The 22,773-nt window shown below is 32.0% G+C and overlaps 2 protein-coding genes across 2 annotated transcripts; one reads left to right on the forward strand and one right to left on the reverse strand.

The window, feature by feature from the left end:
• Window positions 1–6,091: 6,091 nt before the first annotated feature.
• LOC137813583 (uncharacterized) lies at window positions 6,092–13,134 on the forward strand. Its single transcript, XM_068615923.1, has 3 exons — window positions 6,092–6,556; window positions 7,692–7,783; window positions 12,513–13,134. Exons 1-3 carry the CDS (start codon window positions 6,404–6,406, stop codon window positions 12,898–12,900), a joined length of 633 nt encoding a protein of 210 aa, XP_068472024.1. The 5' UTR covers window positions 6,092–6,403; the 3' UTR covers window positions 12,901–13,134.
• A 5,893-nt stretch (window positions 13,135–19,027) lies between these two features.
• LOC137813584 (protein Rf1, mitochondrial-like) lies at window positions 19,028–22,191 on the reverse strand. Its single transcript, XM_068615924.1, has 2 exons — window positions 21,888–22,191; window positions 19,028–20,640 (listed from the first exon to the last, which is right to left on the reverse strand). Exons 1-2 carry the CDS (start codon window positions 22,137–22,139, stop codon window positions 19,636–19,638), a joined length of 1,257 nt encoding a protein of 418 aa, XP_068472025.1. The 5' UTR covers window positions 22,140–22,191; the 3' UTR covers window positions 19,028–19,635.
• Between the last annotated feature and the right edge of the window lie 582 nt (window positions 22,192–22,773).

Consider the following 22,773-nt stretch of genomic DNA (forward strand, 5'->3'; position numbering starts at 1 on the left):
GTAATCTCCACTAAAGTTCAGTACTCATTGTATATAATTGTGAATATGTAATATGAAATTAGGCATTTAGAAATATACTTAACCATAGTGTGGGGTTGTACTAATGTGTGTAATGATTTGGATAAATTGCTCTCTTAAGGTTTACACAAATCTCCCCCTAAATACTTTACATCACATTATTCCTTTTAATTATCTAAAAAATATGAACATTTTTAGTTTAAATCAAGTTTCTTGATTTAAAAAAATGCAACAAATTTCAAAGTTCATTTAAGTTAATCAATTTTTAAAAGTGCAACAATGTGACTTTTTCATACATTGATATTAATGTCATTGGCTTTATAAGTTATCACTGTGTTGTTTTTACTCCTAATTAGATAAAAGTAGAAAGCTTCACATTATTGTGTTTTAAAAAACTGAAGGAATTCATTGTACATTTCATTAATAAGATGAAATTGAATAAAATAAATAAATAAAAACTAAAAAAACCTAAGCCTTATGTTTTATATTTTACACTAATCCCTTCGTTATCTGTGAAACATTACTTCCTGATTTTATACTAATCTTAAATTATCCTTGTTAAAATATTGCAAAGATAGTAACGATGGGTATTAGAATTATTCTATATTTACCCTGTAAAAAAACTTACACCCATTATTAGCGAACGTCAAACCTACCAACCATAATTGCTCTTCGAGTTGAATATCAGTCAACAAAATTCTATTCAAGGCATTGCTGCTGAAAGTTCTTTTAGTGTGTTTTTGAAAATCAACCAAGAGAATTAGAATCCGCTCAACAAATTTCCACTTGCATGTATAAGTAGCTCACAACAAATTTCATTTCTCTTAAAAGGACAAAAAAACTAGATAAAGAAGTTGAGTGATTGCCTTAAACCTCAAGACCCACAAAGTCGATAAGTTTTGCCTTACGCCTTCATTTATGTCTTAGGGTTTTGTCTTTTCATTCTCATCACCTTTTCCCTTTCTTCTTGTTTTCCCTAGCAAGTTGTTTGGTCCATTGAATTAAGTACACTACCAAACTTAAGAAATTTGAATACAAAAGAGAAATGTGCATTTATAAACAACAATAACTCCAAAAATATCACAATACATTCGATCTCAAAAAAATAAATTTAGTAACTCTAACCCTAAGAAGATTCTCACGGAACACGAACTTAACCAAGTGGTTAAGTAAGTGTGAAGGTTCACTTCGTAAGGGCAAAGAGAAAAGGACAATTAAGATGGTGTGGATGATGCAAAGACGGAAATTAAAGAGCATAAAATGAAGCAAGTAATGAAGAAGATGACCGAATGGAAAAAGACACAAACAAGAACATAATAATGAAGAAAGTAAAAGGCGAAATGGAAAGGAATGGAAAAGATGTGATGAAGAAAGCTTATGGAGATTGGGAAAGATGAACACGCCACTTGGAGAGTGGGAAACTCCAAGATAAGTGAGGAAGAGCCGTCATTTGAAATGCTCACACACTCAAGATAAGACCCAAAACATTTAGGAGACAACACCCACTAATCACTCAAGCAGAGTTTCTTAACTATATTCAAAATCTAGGTTCAAAATACATGAGGCAAGACACCATATTTATAGGAAGGGGTGTCTTGGTGGGCAAGATGGGTGAAGGGTAGAAATGGCAAGGGAGAGGAGCTGCCTAGGGTGTTCAGCATGGTCAAAACCGCACCTTTGGGCATAGCTTTAGAAGGTAGGTTAAAAACCCTAATTCTAGGTGCCTTGTCTTGAAAAAGTGGGTTTGGTACAAGCCCATTTCGCTAAGTACACTCCCTTTTATGCTATGTGAACCTACTCTAGCCTATTTTGTTATTTGGACCCCAAAGTGAGTCCAAATTATTATACAAACATGTTTTTGTCTTTTAAGAAGACCAAAAGAAAGAACAGTTGATGTTCTGGTGTATGCCAAGTTCTTTTTCTAGTGAGGTTCGTCTGATATTTGGTGGGGCCTTGACTTGATTGCTGAGATGACTGCTTACGGTGTGAATTGTCTCTTGAGTCCTTGGTCATCTTCTTAGCTACTTGGATTGTATCATAACTAAAAGTTCAAACTCGCCCAAACAAGTAATAACTTGCCTAGGTGAGAAGTAACTTAGCCCAAGTCAACTAGGTTAAATATGAGGCGTGATGCATAACCCTAGACATCATTGGGAATAGAAAGATATAGAAAACCCTAGAGGAGGCAGCCGTCAAGGAGAAACATCATGGATGTTCTTTTATTGCTTTCCATGCTTGTAATGGCCAACATGAGTGGCTAATTCTTCCCTCAAATCCTTAGATATGATTGGAAAGTATTTCTAATAATCTAACCTAAAAGATAATACTTAACATATTTAAAATGTCAATTGTTTTATAACATTTGTTCGTAATGATAAGGAATTTTATAAATATGTGAGAAATCGATATTTATGAGACTCTCTTAAAAATTTTGTATGTGAGGAGTCGATATAAATGAATTTTATATGTGCATCAATATCAATCAATACTGAATATTATAATCTGTTGTAAAAATACAGATGAGTGAGAAGGATGAACCGCAATCCCAATTTTTCCAATTAAATCAAACAATCTCTTACTTTGCCTTATTTACATTCTTGCAAATTCAAACAACAAATTCCCAACAAACTTTTACATATTGTTTTCTATTTAGTGAATATTATATTTGAGAATTTAATTGTTTCTTGTGAGTTAGATATCCGTCCTTATGGACAAATTTATTACTTTTGACACGATACACTTGCCATAAAATAGTCGTCATCTACTATTACACAAATTGAATGGGATTTTTCCAAAGGCCTTTTCCCAAACAACAAAGAAGTAAAATTAACACAAATACACAAAGGTTCCATGACACAATGAAAAGAAATTACATGAGCTATGTAGCTCAAAATTGTTCTTCTTTTTTGTTTGTCAACTCCTCTCCAAAGTGTTTAGTCTTCTTTCTTCAATCTTCACTTGTTTATCCCCTCTACGTGAGCACTTATTTTTTGATCTTTTCCATAATTCAACAATAAAAATTTAGTTTCAGCTCAACAAGACCAAAACTCCACAATTGAATTCACCTTAAGATGCCAACAAGTAAAATCAACAAGTTCAATTTAATTTTATAAACTCAAATGGATTAAAATTGACAAACCGCAAAGAGTAATTTTAAGGACTCAATGCAAGAAATTAAAGCCACAAAAATAGTAGGCACTCAAATTTGGAAACCTAAAAAAAGCACTAGAGTAGATTGCAAACAACAAAAACAAGACTAGAGAAGTTCTTGCAGTTATACTTCCAGGAATTATGTAAATTTTTCTAAATCAAATTTTATTCCCAAATTTTAGCCACAAATTTCTAACAAAGTAGGTATTCCACTCACAAAATTTCAGCTAAAAATATGCACTGAGTTAATTGCAAAAAATAAAAAACCGAGAGTAATTTCAGAGTATCGCTCGAGCTTTTTCAACACTCAACATCTAGGCTTTTACAATTTATCATTTATTTTCCACTTTGTTTTTGGATGTGCCTTTTTAGTAGAAGATCATTAACACATTGAAGCTCTCAAATATAAAATTTCATGTAATTTGGATGTTATTTAGCTCACAATAATGTTTTCAATTCAGTGTAAAATTCTAACAAGAAGCAAAAAGAAGGAAACCTATGGAATTGAAAGAATAGTATGATATACTCAAGACATAATGGAAACCTAACTTTAAAGAACTTGTCAATGATCTAATAATAAGCTAAGAAACTCAAATTCAGAAATGGAAAAGCATACAAAGGCAAGACTAAACAATCAAATTATTGAATACTTTGTGCAGACTAAACAATCAAGAAACTAAAATAAAAGAAAGTACTACTAGAAGTTTGCAACATATATGCAATGAACATGACTTGGAAACATGGATTAGATTTAAAACTCAAATTAAAAACGCCGAAACAGATATTGAAATGAATAAAAAAGAATCAAAGACTCAATAAAAACAAAAGCACATATAGCATAAGTATGAAACCTAAAACACATGTTTGGATGGTTCAAGATATAATAGATGATTTTAACCTGTTAGCAACACTATGAATACATAATATTTGGTGAAATGAACTCAAAAAAAATTCAAGACATGTAAAACAATATGAAGACAACACAAAAAAACTAAGAAGGAAACAAAGGTGAAGAACATTTAGCTTGAACCAAAACCTTGTTTTAGATACAAAATGATGCAAACTCGATCTTGAATCCTTGCTTGTTTTGAAGTTTATAATTTTGAATGGATTCTATAGAGGCGATGTGAAAGCTTTATGGAGGTATATGTCAAATTAGAAAGGTGAATTTGAGTTGTGGAAATAGGGGTTTAAAAGAGGTCATACCAACTTCTAAAGAGTCCTAGGCTAGACACAAATTGATGTTAGCATAGAGTGAACTTGAGTCAAGTGAGACAAAATTTTGGCATAAATTTCTTACTCAATTCAAGTTGAATTTACAAGAGACCTAACACATTTAGTTATAGTGCCAATGACAGCCAAGGTACATATTTTAACTCTAAAAACTTTCCACTCCTGTTCTCGTTAGTTGACCTTGGTTGGATTGGATGGAGAGCTCTGTTTCTGGTCTGTCTCCTCTTGGTGCACTGGAACAACGCTACGCTGGGACAGAGGGGGCTCTACCTATTGATCACACTCCGACGATCAAGTCAGTGAGAGCATACAAAATAATAATCAGTTTCAGTCTCAAGTATTCAGAAACAACATACCTTTCCCGGGGGTCTCAAGCCCCTTTTATAGTTATCCCTTTAACAACTTTCACTCACGAGAATATAATCTCAACTAAAAGCATATATAACAGAAAAATATTTTGTCTACGAACACCTTTACTTACAGTGCTAACAACAAAAGAGAATCTCGTGCACCTTTATTTACGGGTGCTTGCTACTTAATTAACAATTTTATTAGCATATATATTCAATTAACAACTTATATATTTATTAATATATATTCAACTAACAACTTTATATTCACATATATATATTTAACTAACGTATGCATTATAATAACTTATGACCAAACTTAATATTTTTTGTTCTTTAATTATTCTTTACCGAGCTTACCATTAAAACTAGGTCGAGCCTATAACCTGCCTTTTGGATCCAAAGCCGAGCTGACCATAGCAAAATGCTTGGACCAAGGTCCCGAGCATTCTTGCCCAACTCCCATCTGACAAATGACTTCTTCTCATTGGAGCAAATCCTCTCAAATTAGAGGTTGACAAATGACCATTCTTCATTGATAGAAAATCCTTTCTAGTAAGGAGATGACATGTGGATCTTCGTGTCTTTATTGCCTATACTTAGGTGGATTCCTCTTGCTTCCTATACCATGCTTACTATTTACACTCTCTCTTCCTATTTACACTCTACTCTACTTAGACCAAATACATGATCCATGAAAATTAATTAAAAAATAAGTTTAAATAAAACCTACATTACTCTGTACATATTTTCAATACTAGAAAAATAAAAAGACTTTCCAAAATGGGAGAACAATTTATATATATAGTAATATAGAGAACAAAACTCAAGTGATTTTAAAATAATAATTAAAAAAATCTATAATAATATATGATAGGAATTTTCTAAATTAATGTGCACAAATAATTTGTTTATTTAACTCTAAATAATATTTTAAAGTCACAATATAAAATTCAAATGATGAATATCAATGTAAAAATAATAAAAAAGAAATTAAAAATAATGGAGAAAAGAATAAAAACAAAAATTAACATATATAGTAAAAAGAAACCTCGCCTAGATTTAATAAAAAAAATAAATACTCGCATTCTGTACACAACAAGACTTTAATTTTTTTTTTAATTTTATGTAGTTAAAATAATTTATTTATCATAATATAATTTTAATACAATATATAATAAAAATATCTAATTATCTCATTTTTATATATATTTATGAAAACTCACAAGAACGAATAATAAAGAAAAGATGAAATTTAAAGAGCAGCCAGCCAGAGGCGCTAGGCCCATGAATAGTAAAAGTTAAAGTACAGTTTTACCCTTTTTCTGCACCGAATTCCCATCATTGATAACTACGGATGTCAAACCCAACCTACAAATTCATTCTTATATCTTCGCCGCAGACCGAAGTTCATTCCTTTCTTTTTTGTTCCTCCCATTCCTCAACAAACACGAGTCCTAGGTTTTACAGAGAAATACAAAACGATAGAAGCCAAAGAAGTGCCACTCTTCTTCCACCGCCAAAAAATCATCTTCTGTTCGCTAAATGCTAGGCCCATTTAGATAAATCCCCAAATAAAGAAAAAAGGGGGTTCCGATCATTTTCATGATCACTAAATAGCGATTGTTTTCGGGAAGCGTTGTTGTTTGGATATGCTCAAGTTGTGGAAATGGTACCAGAATTGCTTGGCGGTTCACCCTGTTAAGACGCAGGTCATCAGCTCTGGCTTGATTTGGGGTGCTGGTGACGTAGCTGCTCAGGCAGTTACGCACTACACTGCCAAGGCCCATGCCACAATGGATGAGGTATTGTGGTTTTGGAATTTCTATTCTTCCCTTCTAAGATTTTGATTTTTTGGGGAAAATGGGTGTGTGCGTGTGTTTTGCTTGGTTTTGGGGGAATGGTCATGGCTTGGTGGAGTGTGGCCTTCTGGTCAAAATAATTAGAAGGATTTGCGATTGTTTGAGCATGTTTCTGACAATGGGAGGTGGAATGCATGGAGGAACGAGGGAAGGAGGGGATTTGTGGTTGTTTATTGGAGGGGTTTTCCTTGTAGCATGTGATCTTGGTCTCTAGTTCAGGCAAATGGGTGTGTTTGTTTTGTGGGTTTTGTATGGATGGTCATTCCTTGACGGGCTGCTATGTGGGTTTTGGTTGCTTTTTGTAATGAGGTTTTGGGGGCATGCAAATTGACTATAAATAATTGCATGCCAAGGTTGGGTGTATTTGAGAGAATAGCTGGGAGTTTGGTTTTAAATTGTGGCTGTGGTTGAGGTTGTGTTGTGATTACAGATACATCTGAATTGTTGGTTTGGTTGTTTAATGAAGGTAATGAGGGAACTCTCACGGAAAGACGTGGATTTTTTTCCTTGACTCCCCAAGTTGAAGGGACAAAATTTGGTGTTGTGAATGGCAGGAAGAGGTGTCATTCCATTCCTTTTGGAAAACTCCCCCAAACACATTTTGTTCATTCCGTTGTTTCCATTTTCCATCCATTAATTCAAAATCATACCTTTAGTTTTGCACTTGAACCGTAGAAGGTAGTTGAAAACTATGTTACTGCTGGTTGAAATTTTTTTCAATTTTAAAATCACATGGCAACATCTGGTTTGTTTGGTAACTATAGATGGGAAATTTCAGTTCATTTAGCTAAAATAGTGAAACGGGAAATAACTTGTCATGGTCACTGTTTTCTGGATAGGGTGAATCTGAAAATGACATGCATTTTAGAGTTTTATACTAGAAGAATTGTGGATAAACCATGTGTAATTTGGCTCTTTCCTTTTGACTTTGGTAACACGGTGTACCTATTCAAGGACAAATACTTTGGTGGTATTTTAAAATTGTCTAGTTCACATAGTGTATGATGTGACACTTAATTATTTGTAGACTAACTATCTAATTAGCTCATTTCTCTTGTTTAATGGCAATTTTTCTCAGGGTGACAATAAAGAATTAAAGATCAACTGGAAACGGGTGTCTACAACCAGCTTGTTTGGGTTAGGATTTGTTGGCCCGGTTGGCCACTACTGGTAAAAGAACATGACCTTTTTATGAATTTTATTCCCCAGTTGTTTATGGTCATTGGTATTATCCATGGGTTTCTTTGTTGATTCTTAGATTCCAAATCAACTTAGTTTACTAGATAGATTTGAAAGTTCTTTTAGTTCCTTAAAAATTACAATTGTCAGTTTTGTTCCTTTTAATATTAAATACAGTTCTATCCAGTGTTACCGAAAATCGGTTATGGTGGTGCCATGGTAGAAACCAGTGGCGAATTTATAGCTTGCTGCTAAAACATAGCGGTGGCGGTGTTGGTTTCTCATGGTGGCCGCTTTTTGCATCAAGAGATGCTAGTGTTGAGTGAAGATGACGAAAAATGAAGGAGGTTGTGCGGCTGCGTGAGATCCATAAAAAAAACGGAGGTTGTGTGGTGGCACGAGACCTACTCGAAAACAAAGGAGGTTGTGTGACAACGCGAAACCCATCTGAAAACGAAGGAGGCTGTGCAGGAGCCCGAGGCCCATCCAAAAACGAAAGAGGTTGTGTGGTGTGAGAAACCCTACTGTTCTATTATCTTCCTTTTTGGGTTATCTGGCCAAATATTCATTTTGTTAAAAGGAGTTGAGCCATACCTGACCCAATTCAAACATTATAATTTAAGTAACCTAATACCCTACCTATATACAAGAGCCTCTCCTTCTTTCTTTTCTTGTTCACTCTAGCTGCTCTTTCCACTCGTCGCTACTCACTGCCACTCACCGCCGCCAATGCCCACTGTTGTCGACGCCATTGATTGCTAGTGTTTTTCTTTTTTCAAAATATTTTTGTTCACTTGAAACTTTGTTCCTATTTTTTCTTTTCTTTTCTACTTCCACTATAATTATCTTTTGAAAATATACCTATTTTCCCACAACAATATTGACCAATGACTAGGACACTTCAAGAACATCCCTCGGAAATAACCTGGGTTGGAAACATTGTCATCCAATGGATGAAACAAACTTAAATACAATTGAATGTAATTAATGTGGTAAAAGTTATGAAAGAAGGAATTACTAGAGCTAAAGAACATTTGATGGCAAAGAAGAGCAATGTTGTTGCTTTCACCATGACTTCTAAAACTGTGACAAAAGTTTGGAAATTATTTAAAGGAAAAGCAGTCACCACTTCCATCTATCTTGTATATAGTGCAACCTATGATAACAATGAGAGGGTAGATGAAGTTGAAATTTCCACACCTAGTAATGATAAAGGTTGAAATAGTGGTGGGAAATAAGGACGATATGCTTTGTAAAGATCCAAGCACTACAATAGAGAAGACAAAAAAGGAAAAGTTGAGGCAAGCTAATATCAAAGAAGCATGTGACAAATTTAAAGGCATGAGTTCATCATTATATTGCTTGATTTTGGTACCAAGCAAGACTTGTCATTCAACCTTGTAAGATTGAAGAGTTTTCAAGATATGATTGATGCTATAGGTGCTTATGGACATAATTTGCGAGCTCCTACTTATCTTGAAATTAGACTTCAACTTCTCAACAAGGAGGTTGACTACATTGGGAAGTTGTTGAAAGATCATACATTGTAGTGAAGCAAACATGGTGTTCTATTAGGTCAAATGCATGGACTGAATGAAAGCAACAATGTTTGATAACATTTTGGTGAGCTCCCCAGTAGGGACAATGTTTGTCAAGTCCATTAATGGTTATAAATTTGTGAAGACAGGGGAAAAAACTTGCAGATGCTTGATACCCTTGTGGAGGAGATTGGAGAAGAAAATGTTGTTCAAGTTATCATAGATAATGGAAGCAATTATGTTTTAGTTGATAAATTATTGGAAGAAAAAAGACCTAATCTCTTTTGGACTCCTTGTGCTACCTACTGTATAGATTTTATACTTGAAGACATTTGAAAGCTCCTTTGATAAAGAAGACAATTCAAAGAGGAGTTAATTTGGTTGGCTTTATCTATAACCATTATACTTCCTTGAGTTTGTTGAGATAATTTACAAATAAGAGGGAATTGGTAAGACATGCAGTTACAAGATTTGCTACCTCTTATTAATCAATACAAATGTTGCATCAAGAGAAGGGAAATTTGAGAATGATGTTCACTTCAAATGAATGGAGCAAGAACAAGTTGTCTAAGAAAGCTAAGGCGAGAGAAGCTACAAAAATTGTTCTTATGCCTTCATTTTTTAGAATCATGTCGTATTTACTCTCAAAGTCATGACTCCTCTTGTTCATGTACTTTGCCTGGTGGATGGGGAAAGAAAAGAAGGGGCTATATATATGAAGTAATGGAAAAATCTTAGGAAACAATAGTGAAGTCATTCAATAACCATGAAAGTAAATACAAGAATGTCTTTGCAATCATTGATAATAGATGGATATGCCAAGTTCATCGCCCCTTGCATGTGGTTGGTCACTTTGTGAATTCAGAGTTCTATTTTTCCAACCTAGAAATGGAATATGATTTGAAGGTTACAAATGGATTGTATGCTTGCATCAAGAGGTTGGTGCCAAGTAAAGATGTGCAACAATTTTTTTTAATTGAGTTGACTCTTTATAAGAGTGGAAGTGGACTCTTTGGTAATGACTTTGCCAAAGAATCAAGGAAGACCACAACCCTAGGTTAGACACTTAAATGCTTTCTAAATTGCGTTAAGATATAAATTATATCTTATAATGGTTACATCCAAAGTTACTTTCTTTGTTTTTATAGCTTAATGGTGGAAGAATTATGGGCATGCGACTCCCAACTTACAAAAGCTAGTAATCAAGATTTTAAGTTTGACATGTAACTCATTGAGATGTGAGCGCAATTGGAGTGGAGCAAGTAATAATTATTGTTTAAGACACGACTCATTTTATTATTATTTTTTTAGAATGTAAAAAGAAATTAATTCACATTTTACTTATGCATAATGCATATTCATTAAAAAAAGGAATAGGTTGGGCCACAAAAGGTTGCATGATTTGGTTTACATAAAGTATAACTAACAACTTGCTCAAAGATACAAAATTAGGGATAAAATAGACCATATTGTACTAAATGACATTGATGAGTGTAATGAGTGGTTAATGGGACAAGTAGATAATGATGATGATAATGAAGAGGGGAAATGAGTTGGTATTTTATGATGATCCCACTCTTCACGACGGGCAACTTATTATGAAGCTTAGGTGTTGGAGAACCCATAATTTATACAAGGAGACAAACAACCAATAAAAGAAAGCAACTATCAAGTGGTGGTATTGTTATTGGATCTTCCCATGCTTCTTAGAAAGGTCTAGTGCAACTTCAACCCCAACAAGGAAGGGCAAAATGAAGATTCAAATTGGGGTTGAGAATGAATTGCATGATAACTCTAATTTCAAGTTTGAAAAATTACTTAATTTTGATAAGAGTTTCTATAAGGGGAAGAGGAGGAGGGATATCTCCCGTTGTATAATTTTGAAGACAATTATGCTGGGATTGAAGAAGTGTCAAATAATTAGAAATTTAAGACTTTTATTTTATGTTTTGTTGTTATTTTAAGTTTTGAACTTGAAATTTATGGTGTTTTGATTTGATGTTATTGTTATTTGAATTTCTAGACATAATATTATTATTAGTTATGATTGTCTCTTTCATTATTTTTGCATTACAATTATATTTTTTTTTTTTTTTAAAAAAAATTATCTATATGTATATATTGTATTTCTTTTGATCGCAATGTTTTTGTCATAACCCATTGCCTTATAATTTCATAAAGGATTTTTGGGGTCCCCAATATTTTCTGTTATCTGATATCGATAACACTGGATTTATCCAAAGAAAGTCATTATGCTTTTGCAGTCTCATTAGTATAAGTTATGTAGTTCACATGAAACAGCATTTGCATGCTACAGTTGTGGCTGTCTGCCATGTCAGATGATGATGGTTACTATTGTTGCTAATCAATTTAAAGGACTGACTCTTATTGACTTGCAATCATTTTTCTTTTATCATATAGATTCTAACCATGTACTTAAGATGAAAATTTAGTTATTGATGGACTGATGGGTCTATAGTAACTTCCTGATAAATTGGGAAGAAAATTGTCCTCTCAAATTCAGGGCCAAGAGCTCTGTTTTGGTTTCTGGATGCTTGAGATCTCCAACTGACTAAAAAGGAAGGATTTCAAACTGTGTATTTACTTGTGTAGCATTTTGTCTGATTGGTGGCACTTTGTAGTGGTATGACCTTCTCCTCGGCTAAGGGCTTTTTTTATCTTTAAGGGGGAGCATTCCAAATTCTTGCAAAAAGCTACTAAAATCATATTTCTAGCTGATGGAGAACATCCAATACTGTTTGGTTTGAGAAAACGTTTTATGTTTTTGTTTGTACTAATGAAAATGTTACCTTGTTTTCACAATTTTTTGCCTTTAAAATTATTTGCAGGAAACAAAGTGAAAATAAGTCGGCATTTTTGTAATTAAAAGTGAGAACAGAAAACATTTTTGCAGACCAAATGATTCCTTCATTTGAAAACAGGAAACAAAATGAGAAGCTTGTCATTATTTGTAATTTAAAGTACAGACAGAAAATGAAAACAATAAACTCTCAAGCCAAATGGTGCCTTAAAAGTGTTAAATCAGAAAAGGAAAGACTTGTACACGTGATATCTGCTAGTTTTTTGTTTGTTCTTATGGGGAAAGAGGGGCACTGGCAAATGCTATATATTTTCTAATAAACTTATCAATTCTCCTTGTTCTTTTGCATTAATTATTGTAGGTACGAAGGTTTGGATCGGTTTATAAGATTGAAACTCATGCTTAAACCGAATTCCTTCCGTTTTGTTGCCACTAAAGTTGCTGTTGATGGGTTTATCTTTGGACCATTGGATTTACTTGTGTTTTTTACGTACATGGGTTTTTCTGCTGGAAAGACTGTTCCTCAAATAAAAGAAGATGTTAAGAGAGATTTCCTCCCAGCCTTTGTTTTAGAAGGAGGCATATGGCCAATTGTTCAGGTTGCAAATTTTCGGTTTATACCTGTGAGGTATCAACTCCTTTATGTCAACTTCTTCTGTTTATTGGATAGCTGTTTCTTGTCTTGGGTTGAGCAACAGCAGGATGCACCTTGGAAACAATGGTTGAAATCACTTCTACCTTTGAAGTAACAGAGTTTGATTTCAGAATCTCTCAATTTATTCTTGGAGTTGCCAGATGTTGGAAGTTCATGTTGGAAATGACTAATTCATTTTGCTTGTAAACACCATCCAGACTTTCAGAATTTAATTTCTGAAATTGATGAAATTGCTTTCACATGATTTACATGATTAATGATTTTCATCTTGAATACAAGTTCACACATTTTTTCCATTGAATAAATTGAAAGCTTTGTTAGCTTATCACTTTCTAGTCTTTGTTCACACTTCTAAGGAGATGGAAGTTATAACTTCTCAACAAACATGTCATTCAGTACATAACTCGGAATGACGATGAAATGGACTTTTTTGGTAGAGTGTAGTATATGCAAATGTATAGAAAAATAAGAATCGAAAGTCTTCTGTATATAGGAATTTGATGTAACTTTTTAAGCATGAAAAAAATATTAAGTACTCATTTTATAAAAGCATAAAATGGGAATAACAAAAGGGAACAACAATACTTATGTTCTTGTTTGCTAATTTCATGTATTCCATGTACAAATGTTCGATATTTCCTTGGCAAATTGTTTTTAGTTCTACATGTTTTGTGTAAGTTAAACTTTCAACTAGTTGATGTACATTTATTCAAGTCTTTCTCGAAGCACAACCCATGGTGCTGGTTTCACTTGATTCAAAGAAGATAACAAAAATAAGTATCAAAGTAAAAGTGAAAATGGATTAAGGAAAGGGATAAAAATAACTCACTACCTTTGAAATAGAGTCCCAAAGATAAGTGCAAGTAGGATTCCTAACTTGATTTTTTTAAGATAAAAATGAGTAAAACATTCTTAAGATACTCAAATTAAGATACTCAAACTGGTCTTACAAAATCAATTTGCATTTAATCATTCAAGTGTGTTTACAAGATAAATTTGAGATGAGATGTGCGACTAAGATCGAAGATAGTTGATTACAAGTAACGTGAACACAAAAAACAAATTATAAGTGTGAACACAAGTAATGGTACACCTAGTATGGACACAAGTCTTAGGTAATAATTACACTTATATCTTACTAATCCTATGTTCAAAATAAATTAATTCTTTAATTTCAACCATCAGAATAGGAGAAGACACGTTCAAAATAAATTAATTCTTTAATTTCAACCATCAGATAGGAGAAGACACGTGGAAGATTACGATGATAATGATGATGATGAAGAAGAATATGAGAAAACTTGTAAAAAAAGAGGAAAAGTAGAAAACAAACAAAATGATCAAAAAATGACAAAGGGCTAAGCAGGTTGACTCCAGAGAACAAGTATTTAGTCACTTGTAGTAAAGTTGACGAAATTGAGTGTTGACAAAGGGTAATCCACAGGGAATTAATGTTATCATAGTAGAGTTATATTTCAAGATGAAATGATACTAAGATTTGAGATGGTTTGCATATAGATTTATAAACAACTAACTATTATTAATAATAAAATTACTAAATATCTCTTGTAATTTCACAATGAATTCTAAGGTTCTATGTAACTCAAGTTTTGTTCTTCAATATCTTACTGTGTTAAATATTTGGTTTTTTCTAAGTTTAATTATGGTTTTGGAAATTCTTTTTGAACGCATGTTGATAATTCAATTCTTTCTTTAATTAAACTCTGGTTTAGTTTTCTGATTAAAGAGGTAGAAGATTAAAGATTAAAAACCTTATGACTAGACACATGGAGACGAGTAAGGTACTGAATAAACTAGTAGATGCATCTAAGATTCAATTGTCTTTGGTTTATGCATGTTTGGACAATTCAATTATGTTTAGATGATTGAAGGAATGGTGTATTTATCAACTGATGAAGAATTTATTGTTGGAAAAACTTGAGAGTCAACCTACTTTTTTATGTTTTTGACCGTTTACTTTATTGCTACTTCTAACCATTTTGATTGCAAATAAGTTTTGAATATTTTTTTAATTGGATTTACTATTAGATTCGTTAGGAGATAACTTGGAGTCATCTGACCACAAAAATACTATCATCTTTTTAGTGTTAGATGGTTTAGCATTGCGTTAGGCAATCTATGTTGAAATAATTTTAATTTGACTACTAAACAAAAATTGTCATTACCATATAAGCATAAACTACTGATGCAGGACCATCTAAGCCACCACAACTTGGGCTAAGAAGATTAGATAAGATGGAACATTATTAAGGGAAACACTCATTCTTTGAGTTTTCCTTCTTTTAAGCCTTGTAAATAATTTATATAGAATAGTGTAGGACATCTTTTTGGACCTTGTATTTTGGGCCAATTAGTATAGGAATTCATGTACAAAGTCTTGTATTCAAAGCAGAACAAAGCCCTAACCCTAAAAAGAACCTTGTGTGCCAAGCTAGGATAAATAGGAAGCTTGGACCACAAGGTAACGAATGGAGATGCTTTGCACAGAAAGTAGGTTTCTTACCTTACCTTCTCATGCAAGCTAGGGTTTGAGAAGCTTTCCATGTAAGTTTCCCAACCTATAAATAGGGTTATTGTCTCTTATAATTGCATACTTGATTTGAGTAATGAAACTCTAGTGAAATTCAAAATCATTTACTCTCTAGTCTCTCTTATAGGTTAGTTCTTTCAAGTTAAGCTACCTTGGGCACCTTTAGGAGTTGACCAAACCTCTCCTAAGCTCATATAATCAGTCCACTTCCTCCATTGCACTCCAACAATTCCTACTCCCACTACAACCATCATCTCTTCCACATCCAAGATTCCACGAAGTGCATTGAAGACTAATAAAGTCTCCATCATCTACACTCTATTTCTTAGCAGTTATACACTCTTCCAAAATCCCATTGGAGAAATCAAAATGATTCAATATTGAAATGAATAGAAAAAATGTTTGATAAATGAAAAATATACAAGATATTATCATCTTTAACAACGAAAAACAGAAATATTAATTCTAAATTTAATAAGGTTACATTCAATTTTAGGAGATTAAATGATAAAGTTTATTAGAGAGGAAGAAAATGGGACTGGAGTAAATTTTAAAATTTCCAATGATGGAATTTAGTAAAGTTGATTTTTTGTATTTTTAAATACTAATTAGAGGTAATTTTACTCTCAAAAGCAATAAAATCTTTCTTCCTCATTTTTTTTTGTCAAAATTGAAATGTGTAGTGGAATTTTCAAAAGCTCATTTTGTTGTTTTTTGTTTGGATAAATGTTATGAAGTGTTTTTTAAGTGCTAAACATATTTTTGTACAAAATCAATTTTATCCTTTATTTTAAATGTACTTTAGAAACAAAACCAACGAATTCAAAGGTACCAATACTTTTTGTGTAAATTTCCTGAGATAAGTCATTGTCAACAATGTCATAAATTTGTTGGATATATTATCAGAAACTTCATTGTCACAAAATTATTGCAGAATGAAACAATATATGCTTCTTACATCTCCATGATTTCATTCTACAACTTAGTGGACTATGAGAAATATCAAAATATTCCTCAATTTGGTTTCTTTAGAAAGACTTTTGGATTGAATGATTCAGAGAGTTTCTAGCATCTGCTTCGTATATCTCCATGATTTCATTCTACATCTTTATGGTATGAGAAATGTCAAAATATTTCTCAATGTGATTTCATTGAAAAGACCTTTTGGATTGAATAATTAAGAAAGTTTTCAAATTACACAATTTGAAAGTTAAAAAATTGGGTGTTTGAGATTGCACAATCCAAAATTATTTATTTATAATGTTGTTTAACAATATAGATTGTGCAAACCTGAATATGAGTGTGGATTACACAATCTAAAAATATATTCCAAATTGTATAATCCAAAATTTGTTTTTTCACTTTCAAATTGACTAATCTAAAATTAATTTTTTCCACTCTCGAATTGACCAATTCAAATTATTTTTTTTATCAAAATTGTTGTGCAATCTAAAAGTTGTATTATTCAAAATTCATCATTCATATATGTGTGAAAAATAGGCAGAATACACATAAGTGAGGGTTAATTGTGTATTGAGATTTGTTAAATATTTTCGTAATATCAACGTTTGATAAAAACAATCATATGTAATTTTAACTTGACAAACACATTATCAAAAAGCTTTTGCAAGATCAAGATCATATTAAGGAAGACACTTTTTTAACTTGACTAACTACTGTTAAGATATTTTAGTAAATCTTAAAAAAAACTCTCATTTAGTTAGTTTACGATAATATGAAATTTAAATATATTAGAATGAAGAAAGATTTACGCCTGATGTTTTTGTACTAATTTGTTTGTAAACCAAGATTACATCTAATTCTTGATCAACTCTATCAAGTTTCACTACGCAAATTATCTTCACAAAGTACAAGGTAAGTATTCTTTGGACTTCACCCACTCCTGGTTAAAATTAAGTACTATTTGGGTTGTAGTCACTTCTAGTTAGAACTAAGTACTGTTTGGAACACAGACAAGGCTATAACTGATTATTATTTGGATCGTAGTCACTCCGGCCTATGATTGAATATTTTTTGTAACACATCTACTCCTAACTAAAACTAAGTATTGTTTAGAACACGACTACTCCTACCTAAGACTGGTTATTATTTAGAACATAGCTACTCCTAGTTAGGACTGAGTATTCTTTGAAATACTGTCACTCTTGGCTAAAACAACTACTTACACAAAAAGTGATATAAAATCACAAGTTTGCTTATTAAAAGAGGCGTTGTGTCTTACAACATATATAAGATGAAGTTCACTCTTCTAAATATTTAAAGAACACAAATAGTGTTCCATTGATGATCTAAGATTTGAAGCTTAATATTTCACTTTATACAGATTGTAAGTATGTTGATTCATAGATTCATCACCTTTCTTCTACGAAAGCATCTTCTATATATATAGATGTTTTTGAAAGAGTCGTTGAAAACATTGTAAAGATGCATTAAACGCTCTTTATGCAACATTAATTGCATGTTACTTCTTCAAGCAACAACCTGATACTTGGCATAACTTATCAAACCTAGATTAGATGGTTTTTATCCAAACAGGGGTAAAGGGCAAGAGCGTACAAGGTTGAGGGTCTATGCCTGACTAACATGCAGTCCTTTTTCATAAGGATGGTTGGCGTGGAGCTGTATTAGCACATTTTTCAAGCAATCTTGGATGTAAACAAATCTTTGTATAATCCTCTCTTAAGGTCGATTATGTAAGTTTTAATACAACATATCTTATAATTTGTATCAAGCATAAGATTATCATATGTAGATATGTAAGGAAGATACTTTATGTTTGTTATTGTGAAACATTGTGTCTATTATTATAAAACGAAACATTGCATAAGTTATAATCTGATGCTAAGATAAAGTTTATCTTTATGTATTATGTTTTGTTGTGAAAGCACTTAATTAAAATTTTATGGAGTTTAATGAACTTTTCTCTAACAACATTATCATATGCAATGTCAAATTCTAGCATTTTATTCAAGGAAGATCATGATTTGATTTTGTGAAATTTAATTGGTGATAATTGATTATTGCATTGAAATTAAAGCTCGGTAACATTTTTGCATGTGAGTGAATAAACAAATGATCACCTTTTTATGCTTAGAAGAAAGTATAAATATTCACAAAATAAACTACTGTAATGAATCAATAAGTAAAAACAAACTTAAGGATTATATAACAAACTTAGATTGGTTAAGTCAAAAGTTAAAAAATTAATTCCAGATTAATAATCCGAAAGTTGAAAAAAAAACCAGATTGTTTAATCTAGGATGCATTTATGGATTGTTCAATTGCATTTCCAAATTTTACAATCCGGAAATACATTATGGATTAGACAGTTCAAATTGTTGAGCAGCATTGCAAAAAATAATAATTTTGAACATCCTATTTTTTTAACCTTTGAATTAGGCAATCAAGAACTTTTCAGATCACTCAATTTGAAATCCTTCGGACAACTACATGGAGAAATATTGTACTTTTCGTACGATACATAGATGTTGGAAAAGAACATAAAGATGGAGGAAGCAAATGCCAATGAAAAGTTTGTTAACTTCGACATCTATGATCTACTTATAATGAGCACAAGATACAACTACCACCCAATAATAGGAGAACATAAGAGCTATACACCCCCAATAACAGAATCGGAGAAAATGCATTGAAGCAAAAATGCTTTTTATTACTTGTACACTCTAATAGAGGATCAGAAACTTGGACTTTCTAGGTAATTTCATTGATACATCCCATCGGAGTATAAAGTTGTGCAAGGATCACTTGTAGAAAATATAATATTTGAGAAGAAGCATCTGTAATATCCTAATATGACATGATATATGGAATTTCTTTCCATCGTTATTCTAGTTTTGCCACAATGTGACAGCACTACCCCCAAAATAAATATAAAGAAAAAGAATACAAGAGGTTGTTGAAGACACATTACCAGACAAAATTGCAAGCCCTGCGTCAATTTTACTCTTAATATGACACAATAAACCCTTCCACAATCCCTTAGTTAGCTTGATAGAGGGAGCAGTGGTAAAATGGCCCTGAACTTTAGAAATTAATTTGACAGTAATAGTACACTCACTGCCTGCTAACAACACTAGTTTGTTGCTTATGTAAAATTCAAGGAGCTGAGTGAAGCTCGTCTGTAATCATGACACAGAGGGTGTTTAAAACAGCATGATGCAGAAGCTTCAACTGGTAGTTACATTTAATGCCTCGTTTCTTCCTCGCCTGAGGTGGTTCCAGAGACCCACATAACCATCATGTTAAACCAGCTGATTTCAGGTCTTTCATCACTCTATCTACTTTTTCAAGCAAGTGTGCTCGTTTATAGCCAGATATTAACAAGCTATAAGTTGATTTCTTAAGCACATAGCCACTCTTTAAACATTCCAAGAATATGTCTAGTCTATCATAAGCTTCCCTTCTAAAGTATGAACAGATGACCTTTTCAACATCATCTGCACTTGTGAATGACAGCCCCTGTTTAAGCATTCTACCGACAGCAAACTCTACATCATCCAACCTATCTAACATGGCATAACTCTTCACAATCCCACAATGAAGTCGCGCAAGAACACTGGTAGTAATTATACAGGGATTTGTCACAGTTTCAAGTAGCGCCTCCATCTCTTCCACTTTCCCTTGTTGGTGATACAATGCTATTAGCTGATCAGCCATGTTCTCGTTTACTTCCCATCCAGAATCAATCGCTAACTTGAAAAACTCCTCTGCTCGATCCAATCTCTTCTGCTTGCAAATCCCATTAAGCATACTTTCCAGTATTGATGCACTAGGTACAATTCCAGAAGTTATCATTTCCTCAAAAATTGCATCAGCAATCTCAAATGTTCTAGAATTAACACAGCCAGATATAAGGGATTCAAACATTTGAAGATCGGGATCAAATCCAGCAGCAGCCTTCTTTGCCGAGTACCAAGCTAACATGGCATCAACATTCCCTGACTTGGAAAATGCTGAAATAAACATATTATAAGTATGAAAATCAGGTTTATAGCTCTCTGAACTCTCCATGATCTCAAATAAACTAAGTGCTGTGACAACATTATAGGAAGACAAACAGACACTTATAAGGGAATTGAAAACCATGGAATTGGGTTTAACTCCAATAGCCTCCATAGAACTAAACACACGCATTCCTAGCACTACGTCTTTCACCTTTCCACATAGAAAGATGAGTTTGGAGAAAATATCACAGTCTTTCGCATTTTCTTTCAGCATCTTCTCCAAAATCCATTCCAAAACCTGACACATTCAATAATACTACAAGTGAGAATATTGATCATGACAGCCTGTATAGTCAATCCACCAAGCATAATTGGTCGTATAATTGAGAAACTGAAACCACATTACACAAATGCACGGGCGTGCAAGAATTTCTGACACTAACCTGGTTTTTCAAATAAACATTTTAACCAGGTATACTTTGACTATACTTCAAACAAATCACAGTAAAATCATGCTAAGCACTTCTTTTAGAAACAAAGTGTGAATAAACTTACAAATTCCTATCAAACTTGCTAATTAGAAGGCACATTTAGCAAGCTATACGTTTGGTATATTAGTAAAATCAAAGTTATAACTTGCTACAATACTTTTCTAAAAGAAAATGGATATACGTTATCCAATGCTTGCATAAAATTCATCTAAAAAATTCTTAAACCAACCAATTTGCCATTACTGCAGCATTATAAATTAGAATACACAGTTCAAAGACTACCAATAATTTCTCTTTTCTCTACTTCAAATGTGCATTTTAGGCTTAACTAGTGAAACAAATTTCTCTCAAACAATCTTGTTTTTTTCTTCATCTACTTCTACTTAAGTTTCTTAACCATTTATCACTTTCAATCTTCTGTTTTCTCTTATCAATAACTAAAAAAAATCTTATATAACATTTAACTGTTCAATGAAAATTAAAAATATAATTCATATATAAAAAAGTATTTATATAGTGTGAATTTAATAATCTTATACTACGATGCATATGTGATACGACAGTACGTTTATTTTAAAATAATAGGATACAATACGTGATATATACATATTGAAAAATGTATAAAAATTCTTAAAAATATGATAGATATATGTATGTAACATTGTCAAAATAAAAAATTATAAATTATTGTCATCTTAAAAGTATTAGTATTTTATAGATTAGATACATCATTGACAAATATAGGTAAAGTATCATACAATATATAAGGAAACCAGACACAAATTACACAAATTAAAGTATCGGTGCATCATAGATAATATATAACAATTTCAATCGTCCAACGTATATTCAAAGTATAATTTATATATAAAAAGTATTTATTTATTTATTATAAATTTTAATTTTAATTATAAACAAAATAAAGATTTGTCTTGTGAAATGCAACTAAAAATGATAAACGTGTTAGCTTGATTTTTCTCCATATGAAATAAAAAGCAACGCAGTTAAAAAATTGATGAAACGGAAAAGAGGAATAGAAGATTAGTATTAATACCAATCGAGCTTTGTCTGAAGAAGAAGGGAAGAGAGAGGTAACAAGGAAGTCCCAGGAAGGGTGTGAGCTTTGAAGAGAAGGCATTTCTTGATCCAGCGTCGTTTTGATGCGTGAGGTGGGAACCTGAAGCAATTTGAAAAGAAGGGGATTTGAATTTGAATTTGAATGTGCATGCTTGCAGAAACAGGAACGGTGAGGCATTCCTCTGCAGTTCTTTCTCACTGCCCTTAAAGCCCTAACTGCAAACGCCATGTTTTCATTTCAATTCAGTTGCTATTAGGAATGCACTTTGCCTTATTACTACTTTTTATGTATTGAATTTTTTCTATTACAATTAATGAGTCCAAATTTATTTGTAAACTTTATTTATAAGTGTTAATATTTTTAAATATATTATTATTATTATTATTAGATATTTATATTTTTTTAAATAGTTTAATATAAAAAATGATATTTTACATATTTTAATTTTAATTAGAAAAAATTATTGGTAGACGAGTTTGTCCTACTAAGTTAATGGCTTACGATTAAGACTAAACTTACTTTACCATCTACTTAAATTTAAACAAAAACAACATAAAAATAAATAAATTACATAAATAAATATATATTAAAAATATATTAAATTTCATATATACACATTAATATATTAAATATAAAACTTATTACAATAATAAAATTTTAACTTTATAAACAATATATAAAAATACAAACAGTGTCTTTACTAATATATATATATATATATATATATATATATATATATATATTAATTTTGTGGTTTTTGGTAGACATTTTTTATCTCAAGGAAGAATGATATAAATAACTACTCATGATGTAAACTCCTCAACAATCTGATACTTTTGGGTGTATTAGAGTATGCTCCTAA

Source organism: Phaseolus vulgaris, chromosome 1 (genome assembly GCF_000499845.2).
Source record: "Phaseolus vulgaris cultivar G19833 chromosome 1, P. vulgaris v2.0, whole genome shotgun sequence".
NCBI lineage: Eukaryota > Viridiplantae > Streptophyta > Magnoliopsida > Fabales > Fabaceae > Phaseolus > Phaseolus vulgaris.